Below are 13,545 nucleotides of genomic sequence, written 5' to 3' on the forward strand. Positions count from 1 at the left end.
CCCCCAAAAAAAAGAAAGAAATTGTACCCTTTATATAGTTAAGTGGATACAACTAACCATGTGTTTGTATTTTCAAAATAAAATTGCTGATTTTCAAGAGTCTTTATGGTAGGATACCTGAAGTTATGCTAATCTCCTTTCAGGAAAGTAGGAGGTAGGAGTTTTTGATTTACATAGTTTTCAAAGAGACTGAGAAAGAACTTGCACGATTACAAGTGCAGTAAAGTAAATGCTGAAACTAAAAGGCAGGGGTGGGAGTGGTTGGTGTGACTGTTGGGGAGGTGTCTTCCTTATTTCTAGTTTGTATTTGCACCGTGAGTCGGCATTGACTCAATGGCAACAGGTTTTTATTTGCCTTTAGGGCAGCAGTTCCACTATTTGGAGATAACGGTTGTTAAGAATTTGAACAGCTCCAGGTATTATTACTTTCTGTTAACATTTATCAACTGCTTTCTATGGGGCCCTGGTGGTGCGGGGTTAAGAGCTCAGTTGTGAACCAGAAGGTCAGCAGTTCGAATCTAGTAGCCACTCCTTGGAAACTCTATGGGGCAGTTCTACACTGTCCTACTAGATGGCAACGGGCTTCCTGTGTGCCAGACACAACTAATCAGTTCACCAACCTTTTAAAATAGCTACATATCCACTCAGTTTTACAGATGAAGAGACTGAGGTTTGGAAGGGCTAAGCAATTTGAGGAAGCTAAGTGACTTGACCAAATCACATACCTAGGAGGTGGCTAAAATGATTTTAATCCAGGTGTGTTTGGTGCAGAGTCCATGTTCTTAAATACTATATAACGTTGTCTTCTGGAGTTAGAAATGCAGTCTCACATGAACGGGACTATATTATATGTGATGCAATAAAAGGTAAATTTTACGAGGTAAAATTGCTACCCATTGCCATCGAGTGGATTCCGACTCACAGAGACCCTAGAAGAAGAGTAGAACTGCCCTATAGGGTTTCCAAGGCTGTAAATCTTCATGGGAGCTGACTGCCACATCTTTCTCCGGCGGGGCTGCTGGTGGGTTGAACCATTAACCTTTTAGATAGCAGCTGAGGGCTTAACCACTACGCCACCAGGGTTCCGGTGAAATTACTAGATTAGAAAAAACTAATTTTAATGTCCATTGAGAAAATGCTGAATCTATTAAAAGTGTATAGCTTTTTCACAATAACCAAAAGCTAGAAACAACCTATATCCATCAACAGGTGAATGGATAAAGAAAATGTAGTGTATACATGCAATGGAATATTATTCAGCCATAAAGAGAAATGAAGTTCTAATACTACAACGAGGATGAACCTTGAAAACATTATGCTGAGTGAAATAAGTCAGACACAAAAGGACAAATATTGTATGATCCCACTTGCATGAAATACCTGGAATAGACAAGTGCAGAGAGACAAAAGTTTATTAGTGGTTACCAGTGCTGGCAGGAAGGGAGACTACGGAGTTACTGCTTAAGGAGTACTGAGTTTCTGTTTGGGGTAGTGAAAAACTCCTGGAAATACATAGTGGTGGTGGTTGCACAATGTGATGAATGTAATTGATGTCATTGAATTGTCTACTCAAAAATGCTTAAAATGGTGAACTTTTTGTTATATATATATTACCACAGTAATTTTTTAAAAAAGTGTATTGCTAAACTAACAACACTAGCCACTATCTGTTGTTAGGGGTTCCTGGGTGGTACAGACAGTTAAGCACTCAACTACTAGCCAGAAGGTTGATGGTTCAAAACCACCCAGAGGTGCCTTGTAAGAGTTGCCTGGTGATTTGCTTCTGAAGACCTTGAACAGCCTTAAAAACCTGATGGAATACATTTCTGCTCCGCACACATGTAGTTGCAATCTACTCGATGGCAACTAACAACAGTGACAATCTGTTATGTATCTGTTCTGTGCCAGACATTTGAATATTTTTCTAATCCTTACAATAGCCATAGAAGGTCAGCATTAATATTCCCATTTTATAGATGAAGCAACAAGGCTCAGGGAGATTAAACAACTGAGCTAAAGTCATATAGCCAATAAGTAGCAGAACTGACATTTTGAACCAAGAGTTGTCTGATGCCAAAGGCCTTTCCACTATACACGCTGTCTCCTTCTACTAGACTCTGTTGTTGTTGTTGTCGTGTGCTGTTGAGTCAATTCCAACTCATAGCAAGCCTATAGGACAGAGTAGAACTGCCCGATAGGGTTTCCTAGGCTGTAGTCTTTACAGGAGAGGAGCTCTGGTGGCACAGTGGTTAAGTGCCTGCATGCTAACTGAAAGGTTGGTGGTTTGAACCCACCAGCAGCTCTGCAGGATCAAAGATGTACAGTCTGCTTCAGTAGAGATCTACAGCCTTGGAAACTCTATGAGGGCAGCTCTTCTCTGTCTTGTAGGGTCACTATGTGTTGAAATTGACTCAACAGCGTTAGGTTTTGGTTTTGTTTAATCTTTACAGATGCAGATTGCCAGGTCTTTTCTCCTGTGGAGCTGCTGGGTAGATTTGAACTGCTGACCTTTTGGTTAGCAGCCAAGCGCTTAACCATTGTACCACTAGGGCTCCTTTCCTACTAGACATAAGTCCCTCATTGAGAGGAGCTGTCTTACTTATTTTCATGTCCTGAAACTTTACAAAGTAGGCTGCAATGTCACTATATCCATAAGTTCTTAGTGAAAGACTGGAGCAGAGCACAGACCAGACACTTCTAATGGCGTGATCAACAGACATTTATCACTCACAGAATAAACATGGATGAATAAAACAGCATGCATCGTCATCAGCCTAGGTTCCCTGAAGTTAGGCTCCTGGGCACAGAGTGATGTTAGATGGTAACCAAGCCTGCCCCAGTTTGCCTATTGGGAGGAGAATACTTAACTTCCTCTCTTCCTCAATTAAATAATCAGACAGCCATGTCTACATGCCAGATTAGCATGTACAGAGAGCGGGAGTGGGGGGGGGGGGGTGGGGGAGGTAATGAAACGGGACAATAAGGGCTAAAAGGGGTAATAAAAGTAGATGGCCCCCTGTAGGCAATGGACATCATTTATTGCCCCTGTTCAGGCTATTAATAGATTTACTGGTACCAGAGAACAGCCCTTCCTTTACCCCACTAAGGTAGAGCTGTGGGTTTCTTCAGAGGGCAATCAGCTCACCCTAAAACACATACTTTATGTCTATTAGTAGCTATTATGTCCATTAGCAGTGGTAGAGACAGGGGCACGTATAATATAGCATACCTGTAGATCCAGCATAGGCACTCTCCAGGTGTTTACCGAACCAGCAGAATTCAAGGAGAGCAAGACTAGATGCAGGGAACCAACTAGAAGGCTAGTTGTAGGAGGATTATCAGTAGTTATACAGGTAAGAAATAGAGTCATAACTAAGTCAGTGTTGGTAGGAATGGAGAGAAAAGTACAAGGCTAAGAAATATTTAAGAGATGAAATTGGCAGCATGCTTGGGTAGAATTGATAGGATGTGGTATTTGGATGTGAAGGAAAAGGAAGAAGGAGGTGTCTCGGTTTTACTCTCAGGTGTCTGCTTCAATGATTCAGTGGCTAGGGTTGCCCGTCTGTGTACAGAATAAAAGAGGCAAAACTGGTGAAGTGTTTGAGGTTGGTACGATATATGCACATGGATACATCTCTTGGGCTATTGAACAAATGGGGCTGAAACCCAGGAAAGGAGTCATTTCTAATTATAAATATGACATATTTAATATCAATTGAATATAAGTAATTTAAAGGCTTAACACCTTATTAGACTCAAAATCAAAGCTTTATATTTCTTAGAATATTTGTTTCAGTATTGCCGAGGAATCAGATATTTCTAAAGGAGTAATTTCAGCTTTTGTTTTCACGTATGTCACAGAAGATTCTGTTGAGTAGCTCTTTAAACATCCTTGATAAGGAGAGTGAGAGAGCTTTGGGATTAAGCAGACAAGGTAGTCACAGGGGTCAAAATATATTTTAGAGCACAATGTAGGTATAAATTTTAAGGGCCAACATGTTCTTTTTCTCATATCTATCTCAGTTCTCTCTTATGATGATGAAGAACGAACCATACTTTTTTCTTATTGAACTTGTTTGTAAATGAAGTTAATTGGCGGTATTTTCAAACTAATTTTGCAGGAAAAACCCCATCGTCTTCAAGTCGATGCCGACTCATAGGGACCTATAGGACAGAGTAGAACTGCCCAATAGGGTTTCCGATAGTACTGATCTACAGATTACCCACCCCAAGTGGCACTATTTCAAATCTGAGACTATTAATAAATTCACAGATGCCAGTTTCATGTTTTATTTCGTATACATAAAACACTCATTTAAAAAAAACCCATAAACTGTTGCTGTCCAGTCGATTCTGACTCATAGCGACCTTATACGACAGAGTAGAACTGCCCCATACGGTTTCCAGGGAGTGCCTGGTGGATTTGAGCTGCTGACGTTTTTGGTTAGCAGCTGTAGCTCTTAACCGCTACGCCACCAGGGTTTCCAAAATACTTATATTCATAGTAAAGTTTCTTTTGGTTTCCTATCAAATCGCTCTTAAAAAATGACTTGATCAATTTCCAGCAATTTTAGAGAATATATTTCTGATGGTGTGATTTAAAAGGTAGGTTGTATGACATAATATTGAGCAAAAAAGCCAGACACAAAAATGTACATACCCTCTGATTCCATTTATATGAAGTATAAAAAACAGGCAAAAAAGAACTGGCATGATAGGGATCAGAATAGTGGCTACTTTTGAGGGGTTTTCAACTGTGGAGGAGGTACAAGGGAGCATTCTGGGGTAGAAAATTTCTTACATATTGATCTGGGTGGTGGTGGTGGGTGGTCGTCGTTAGGCACTGTTGAGTTGGTTCTGACGCATAGCAACCCTGTGTACAACAGAACGGAACACTGCCTGGTCCTGCGTCATCCTTAATCATTGCTGTGTTTGAGCCCCTGTTGCAGCCACCATGTCATTCCATCTAATTGAGGGTCTTTCTCTTTGTTGCTGACCGTCTCCCTTACCAAGCATGCTGTCCTTCTCCAGGGACTGGTCCCGCTTGATAACATGCCCAAAGTACGTGAGACGAAGTTTCACCATCCTCCTTTCTAAAAAGCATCCTGGCTATACTTATTTCAAGACAGTTTTGTTTGTTCTTCTGGCAATCCATGAGATATTCAAAATTCTTCAGTGGTGGTGGTTACGTAAGTGTATACGTATTAAAAAGTTTATCAAACGGTACACCTAAGATTTATAAACGTCACTATATGTAAGTTATACCTCAATTTAAAAAGTAAAACATATGGACTGTGTAAGTACACAAATCGGGACGGTTAGGAGAGACGGGGGAAGGCATACCATGAAGAGTAGGTGGGCATCCCTTTTGTGGTAGAGCTGCTTTGTGTTTAAGCAGCTCGGTGCGGCAGGCCTCAGAGTGCAAGTTAGGATTACCCTGGAGTCCAGCTGGTAGGGACAGTACTGTTGCTGCTGTTGTTAGTTGCCATTGAGTTGATTCTAGCTCATGGCAGCCTGATGTGTGCAGCATAGAACGGCTCCATTAGTTTCAAGGCTGTGACCTCTCAGAAGCAGATGGCCAGGCCGTACTTCCAAGGCACCTCTGGGTAGGTTTGAACCACCAACCTTTCAGCTAGTTGTTGTTAGGTACTATCAGGCCAGTTCTGACTCATAGCGACCCCATGTACACTAGAACAAAACACTGCCCAGTCTTAAGCCATCCTCACAATCGTTATGCTTGAGCCCATTGTTGCAGACACTGTATCAATCCATCCCGTTGAGTTGAGGGTCTTCTTTTTCGCTCACCATCTACTTTACCAAGCATGATGTCCTTCTCCAGTCTAGTAGTCGAGTACTTAATGTTTGCGCCACCCAAGGACTCCAGGGATGGGCCGAGGTAAAGGAAAGTGGACCTTTGTATATTTTAGGCCAGAGTTAGTGTTTGGAGTCAGTGGAGATATAGGTATTGATTCTTTTTTTAAAGTCTAAGCATACTCCATCACAAAATGTAGATTTAAAGTCAGGAAGAACTTGTGAGCTGGTACATGCTATTTTTTCAGAGACAAAGCTCCCAGAGACTTAGCTCACCCCAATTCATGGTGAAGAGACAGAGCAGAGGCAGAGAGGTGGTTGAGAGTAGCCAGTGGTCAGGAGGGAGGGAAGCCACAGAGATGGAAGGTCAGTTCAGTCTCTGCTGCCTTACCTGGCTTTGTTATCACTCAACAAAATGTTACTGAGCATACGTCAGGTATGGTTCACCTCAGCAAACATCTATTGAGAACTTTCCATGCCTGACCTCCAGCTAGTCGCTGGGGCCCCAGAGCTACTTCCATGCTCCAGAGGGCCTTAGAGCACAGCACAGGCCCCAGAGCTGGACAGTTACACATGAGTGCAGTTTTCCACATATAGACCTTACACATGTTTTGTTAGATTTATTTCTAAGTATTTCACTTTTTTTGGAAACCCTGGTGGCGTAGTGGTTAAGTGCTACAGCTGCTAACCAAGAGGCTGGCAGTTCGAATCCACTAGGCACTCCTTGGAAACTCTATGGGGCAGCTCTACTCTGTCCTATAGAATCGACTCGACAGCAGTGGGTTTGGTTTTTTGGTTATTTCACTTTTTTGGTGTCAGTGTAAATGGTGTTATGTTTTTTATTTCAAATCCCAATTATTCATTGCTGGTATATAGGAAAGCAATTGGCTTTTGCATAGTAACTTAGTTTCAGGAGTTTTTTTTTGTCAAGTCTTCGGAATTTTCTATATAGACATTCGTGTCATCTGTGGAAAAGGCAGTTTTATTTTTTCGTTCCCAATCTGTATACTTTTTATTTCCTTTTCTTGTCTAATTGCATTATGCACTGTTGCATTTGAATTACTGATATTTTGTTGAGGATTTTTATACCCTTCCAGCCACCTCCCCCATCAGTATTTTAGCACACTGTCTCCCCTAAATCCCCAATCTGTGTAGAACAAAGAGGAGCACCAGAAAGAATGAAAAGCTTAGAAATCAGCCACTGGCTGACTTGGTGCTAATGGTAAAAAGTAGAAAATACAAAAAATCATTCCCTTGAGGTGATATCATGTACATGCTTCTGGGAACTAACCTGTTCTACAACCTGATTTGCCAGGAGGTTTTGCCAAAAGCTCCAGGAAGAAGAAGGTGCCAAACTGACTCACTTAATTACTTCCATGGGGAGGTTATTTCTTTCAAATAATTTCTTTGTGGTATAACAAATCTTTCAAGGAAGTTGTTTCAAAACTGTTGTGTTGAAAACAGGGTTTCAAACTGTTCATTCTGGTTCAAACTCCTGCTGAGAATTTGCATTTCCACGACAGATATACTGAATCAGAATCGACATTTTAACAGGATTTCCAGGTGATTCTTATGTCTAATAAATCTTTAGAACAACTGCTCTGGTAGTGGTTCTCAGAATTGGTCCCTAACCAGCAGCATTAGCATCACCTGGGAATGTCTTAGAAATGCAGATACTCAGCAGGGGTTTGAATCTGTTCTGACGCCCAGGTTGAAAACAAGGTAAGGAGAATCTACTTGATTGATATCCATTTTTAGGGAAGGACTAATGTTGGGGGGAAAGTGCTGCTATTACTACATCTACGCTAAGCTTGACAGAGAGACATATAACTTTGGGCAGAGATTAAGTTTCTGGGTCATGTAATCAACATGGCATTGTTTCAGGCAGAATAATAAAAGCTATTGTATTTGGCAGACGCTGCACTTCTTCCAGAAAATCCCCTTTCAGGCAAGGAACCACAGCCTACTGGTCTTTGAAAAGATCTTCTCTGTTTCCCACTTAGCCTTTGCCGATACTCCTGAGAGTCTGTGCATTGGTTCTTGTCTTAGTTATCTAGTGCTGCTGTAACAGAAATACCACAAATGGATGGCCCTAACAAAGAGAAATTTATTTCCTCACAGTAGGCTAAAAGTCCAAATTCAGGGTGTCAGCTCCAGGGGAAGGCTTTCTCTCTCTGTCAGCTCTGGAGGAAGGTCCTAGTCATCATTCATCCCCTGGACAAGGAGCTTCTCCATGCAGGAACCCCGGGTACAAAGGACACGCTCTGCTCCCGGAACTGTTTTCTTGGGGGTGTGAAGTCACCCCTCTCTGCTCACTTTCCTTTCCTTTTTATTTCTTGAGAGATAAAAGGTGGTGCAGGCCATACCCCAGGGAAACTCCCTTTACATTGGATCAGGGATGTGATCTGGGTAAGGGTGTTACAATCCCACCCTAATCCTCTTTAACATAAAATTACAATCACTAAATGGAGGACAACTACACAATACTGGGAATCGTGGCCTAACCAAATTGACAACATATTTTGGGGGGACACGATTCAATCCATGACAGTTCTAATCAGACACCATCTTATTTTCAATGTCAGAGCAAAGCCTGACACGTCGTAGGGTCTCAGTATATATTTGTTTCTTAATTATGATCCCTTGCTAGGCCCCTGGAGCCCTGGTGGCACAATGGTTAAGAGCTTGGCTATTAACCAAAAGGTTGGCAGTGCAAATCCACCAGCCACTCCTTGGAAATCCTATGCAGCAGTTCTACTCTGTCCTATAGGATTGTTATGAGTCGGAATCGACTCGTCAGCAGCGGGTTTGGTTTTGGTTTTGCTGAGGCCCCTGATTGCTTAGTAATGCTCATATGATAACCATAGAGTTCAAGAAATCCTGAGTTAAGTAAAGGGTCCTGATACCTTCCTGAAGATAGGTCAGGTCTTTAGAAAAGTCCACAGCAGTGAAAACGGAGATGGCTGCTCAGGAGGCAGGATTGCCTGGTGGTTAACCACATAGCTGTACAGCTAGAGACTCTGGACACCAATCCTGGCTTTGCCATGTACTAAGTGATCTTGGTCAGGTTACTCTCTCTAAACTTCCTTTTTTCTTTTCATCTCTAAAAATGGCAACAGTAGTACTATTTTCCTCCTGCAGTTGCTGTGGAGATTAAATGAGATTGTGCCAGAAGCACCTTGAACAAAATCAGTACTCAATACATCAAAAAAATCTTTCCAAACTGATCTTGCGTTTTCTGTTTCTTGTAAAGTTACTGCAGCAGTTCCAAGAGGAAGTGTTCTGTGTGTGGTGGTATTCTGGAGACTGCTCGTGGTTAGAGGCTGAATGGGAAGCTGAAAGTTTTAATCCGTTTCCAGGATTCCCATGAGTAAATACATGAATCAAATACTGCTGTGCCTCAAATTCTCTTCAGACTCCACTCACAATACATGCTAGTCCTAAGATTACATGAGCTATGGTGATGATAAGATCAATCACTTTCCTCTGGGAAAAGGTTAAGTTCTTAATTTTCATATTTCTATTTCAGCTTTACACCTGCAATAGAATTCAAGGAAAAAGGAAAGAAAGGTAAAGCAGTTCACTTTGCTGAAATTGATGGTCCAGCTTCAGACAGGTAACTTAACTTTCCAACCATGCCGGTGTTGCTGGTCACACATCTCAGCAGACAGGCTTAAGCCTTTACAAACTCTAAGAAAACGTCATCCCCATTATCCTAGGTTGAATGCATACACCCACCAAGGAAAGAATATGTATTATTTCAGAACTACAGTGAGGGTTGCAATAGTTCCTACACACATATCCCTGTGGTAATTTGAAGATCAGCAAATTTTGAACTTTTTATACCTTTTTTTTTTCAATCTGAAAGTGGTGGCTACACCATAAGTGGATGATTTAAATGATCTCTTTTGGATGGAATTGGTATTTACATATCGGGCAGCGGGCATTCTTCTCACCCCTAGCATAGTAAATATAATGTTTAATAAAATGTATTCCGAAATGATCTTCCATTAAATGAAACCCACACATGATACTCAGTCCCTCATGCTTGTTTGGTATCATCAAGTGGATTTTTGACTCACAGTGACCCCACGTGACAGAGAAGAACTGCCCCGTCGGGTTTCTGAGCTATACTCTTTGTCTCACATACTTTGGTCATGTTATCAGGAGGGACCAGTCCCTGGAGAAGGACATTATGCTTGGTAACGTAGAGAGTCAGCAAAAAAGGAAAACCCTCAACGAGATAGATTGACACAGTGGCTACAACAGTGGGCTCAAACATAGCAACAATTGTGAGGATGGCACAGGACCGGGCAGTGTTTCTTTTTGTTGTACACAGGGTTGCTGTGAGTCAGAACCAACTCAACAGCACCTAGCAACAACAGCAACAATCTTCACAGGAGCGGATCACCAGGTCTTTCTCCCTTGGAGCTCCTGGGGGGGTTCCAACTGCCACCTTTCTGTTAGCAGCTGAGCGTTTAACTGTTGTACCACCAAAAGCTTTGTACACTTCAGAATAGGTTAATTGTAACTGAAACCTTTCAAAATGCTACTGAAGACTGTTATATTCCAAAACAGGTTGGCAGATAAAAGAAGTGCCGCAAGAGATGATAAGTCAACTAAAGCTTTAGAGAAGCGAGGTGAGCAGGGCTACGTTACACTAGATGATGTTAAATGTGAGTACCTTTCCTCCTCTTTACAATGTGTTGTCTGGTGTGAACCTCTAAGGCAGCTCTTCGTCGCTCTTTCAATTGTCCATCTTCTCTCCTTTCAGACGTTGCTTTGCTTTTGCTACAAGAGACTGAGATGCAGCGGATCTGTTCTTTTACAACATTTATGAAGTATGTAATGCTTATGAGACCGCTTTAGATCTTTTGTCCTTTATTTTGAAGTAATCCCATCTGATGGGTGATGACAAATCTAATTTTTGGAGAAAGGGCACAAGGCTGGCTCTATACAGACTGCCCTCTCAGGACTCAAAAGACTGAGACCAAAGAATCAGGGAGAAGAAGCAGAAGTCAGAGAGCCCCCAGTAGAGTCCCAGGACCAGAAGTGTGGAGAGCATGTTGTCAGAGACCCATAAAGACTGCACTGTGTTTAGCTAACACTTAAGGGTTATACCCATTTACTGAAGGTCAGTTTTCTCACTAGTTATGTTTGACAGCCCCAAGAAGTACTTGGTGGGTGATTGTGGGAAAGTTACTTCACTTTTCTAAGTCTCAGTTTCCTCGGCTGCAAAATTGGGAAGTAACTGTGTCTCCTTCTTAAGGCGGTGTGTGGAAAGTGCTTCCCATGGTACCTGGTGCTTAGCGAATGCTCAGGAAGAGTTTTTTCCAGATGCTGTTGGTGCCCACCCAACACCCTCAGCGTTGCCATGAAGGCGGCCAATGGCAGACACCTGAGAGACTCTGTCTGAAGGCCTTATTCCACAGTAGAGCACACTCAGCCTGACCACAGGGCAAGCTAGGAGCACTAGAGAATCAGTGTCCCCAGCAGTAGCCCTCCATCAGTGACCTGACAGAGGGAGGGTTGGTAGATAAATACCCCAGCCTCCTTGCCTGTCATTTGAGATAACTCCGGGTTGTTTTCTATACTGTCTCCCCGAAGTCCCCACAGGATTGAGCTACATTTGTCCTCAGTGGTAACTAGCCTATTAACACACCCTTTGTTGGCTTCCTCTCCTTTCCCATCTCACTTCTGCTCCCATATGGATGTTACCTGACATCACTTCCCAAATAAGCTACTTACTCTCAAATCTTTGTCTCAGGGTCTGCTTCTGGGAGGCTCACCTAAGACAGGTAGCTGTTACAATCTTGGGAAAAAATTTACAAGACTCACCTTACTCAAAAGGTCTAGGTAAGGAAGGTGTGCCAGAGAAATAAGTTCCATTTGGGGCTAATAAGGACACAGAAAAGTCTTTTAAGAATATTTTGAAAGAGATCATTGTTAAAAACAAATGAGACAGGATTGTAAATGAGCGCAGTCTTATTGGAGAGCTGTTGTTAGTTGCTAATGAGTAGCATCTGACTCATGGCAACCCCTTGTGTGTGGATAGAACTGCTCCGTAGGGTTTTCAAAGCTGTGACCTTTCAGAAGCAGATCGCCAGGCCTGTCTTCTGAGGCGCCTCTGGGTGTGTTCAAACCTCCAACCTTTCAGCTAGTAGTTGAGCGCTTAACCTTTTGTGCCACCCAGGGGCTCCTTTTTTGGAGAGAAAGACTTACGAAAATTTAATATGTGCATATATTAGCACCTTTAGGAATTTGCTGAAAGATATGGCTATAAAGATAATTACTGGAGCAATGTCTTTAATTTTTAAAAAAACTAAATATCCATTAATAGAGGACTAAACCAAACATAACCTGTTGCTGTTGAGTCCGACTCGTGGCAACATTATAGAACAGACTAGAACTGCTGCATATGGTTTCCAAGGCTGTAATCTTTACAGAAGCAGACTGCCGTGTCTTTCTCTCATGAGCAGCTGGTGGATTCAAACTGCCAACCTTTCGATTAGCAGCTGAGCTGCTAATCACAGCACCTCCAGGACTCCTTAATAGAGGACTGGTGACATAAATTATGAGATCTAAAATACTATATTCTGCTGTCTAAAAGAAAGGAAAATCTATATGTAGTATCATAGAAAAAAATCCATGCCACACAGGTAAGTGACAAAAGCATATTATAAAGAACTGTGTATACAGTATGATCCCTGCCTGTTAGCAAAAAAAATTTTTAAAGGTGTATATTCATGCATGTGCGTGTGCGTTGTGGCATGTGGGGTATGTGGTGGCATGGTGGTTTATGCTTTAAAAAGTTTAGGAAGGGTCAATACTAAAGCTGCCTTTTTTTAATTAAAAAAAAAAACTGTTGAATTTATTGATATGACCAATAGGTTTGACAATGTTCTATCATTATTTTCTTAACACTTAACATATGTACACATGAATGGAATTCTTGGGTGATGCAGATGGTTAGCACACTTTGTTGCTAACCAAAAGATTGGAGGTTCAAGTCCATCTAGAGGCACCTTGGAAGAAAGGCCTGGCAATCTGCTTCCGAAAAAAAATGTGTCACTGAAAACCCTGTGGAGCACAATTCTACTCTGACACACGTGGGGTTGCCGTGCGTTGGAATTTACTCAGTGGCAACTGGCACTGGTACACACTAATACAAAGTATTTCACTTGTGGGCCACATATATCCTTTATTATTCTTTCACTTTTCTATTGTAACCCATAAAGCATTGAATTTTTGTTCTGTTGGCTATCTTCATATCAATATCTTGAAATCCTAATTATGCCTTCAGACAGAGAACATTAAGTAGAGTGACTGGAACATCTGAAGACAAAATACTTGAATAGTAGTAACTGCTTTACATACCAGCACACAGAACAAATCCAGTACGCTGGTTGAGAAGTAAGCCTTGGATGCCACGTCACTGAGATGACAATGAAGGGCCTAGTATAGTGAACTATGTTAGCTGTAGTTTTTTGTGTAGTATACCAGAGCCTTAACAGTGCCTACAGAGGGAGGAGGATGGTGACAAAAAAATGAGGGGTAAGAACTTTTTACTTGATACATTTCTGAACATTTAAAAGAATTTTTTTTTATTGTACTTTAGATGAAGGTTTACAGAATAAACTAGTTTCTCATAAAACAGTTAGTACACATACTATGACACTAGTTACTAACCCCACGACATGTCAACACTCTCCCTTCTCAACCTTGGGTTCCCTA

The 13,545-nt window shown here is 41.7% G+C and overlaps 1 protein-coding gene across 3 annotated transcripts in view; it reads left to right on the plus strand.

Moving 5' to 3' along the window:
* PPP1R36 (protein phosphatase 1 regulatory subunit 36) overlaps positions 1 to 13,545 on the plus strand; it is a 53,584-nt gene that overhangs the window by 5,770 nt on the left and 34,269 nt on the right. For all 3 annotated transcript variants that reach the window (XM_064292593.1, XM_003408708.4, XM_064292594.1), the window contains 3 exons: positions 9,341 to 9,427; positions 10,390 to 10,487; positions 10,586 to 10,652. In XM_064292593.1, the coding sequence (XP_064148663.1) occupies positions 9,341 to 9,427; positions 10,390 to 10,487; positions 10,586 to 10,652 (252 nt within the window). The remainder of the gene's footprint in view (positions 1 to 9,340; positions 9,428 to 10,389; positions 10,488 to 10,585; positions 10,653 to 13,545) is intronic.

The sequence above is a fragment of the Loxodonta africana genome, chromosome 10 (genome assembly GCF_030014295.1).
Source record: "Loxodonta africana isolate mLoxAfr1 chromosome 10, mLoxAfr1.hap2, whole genome shotgun sequence".
NCBI classification, from domain to species: domain Eukaryota; kingdom Metazoa; phylum Chordata; class Mammalia; order Proboscidea; family Elephantidae; genus Loxodonta; species Loxodonta africana.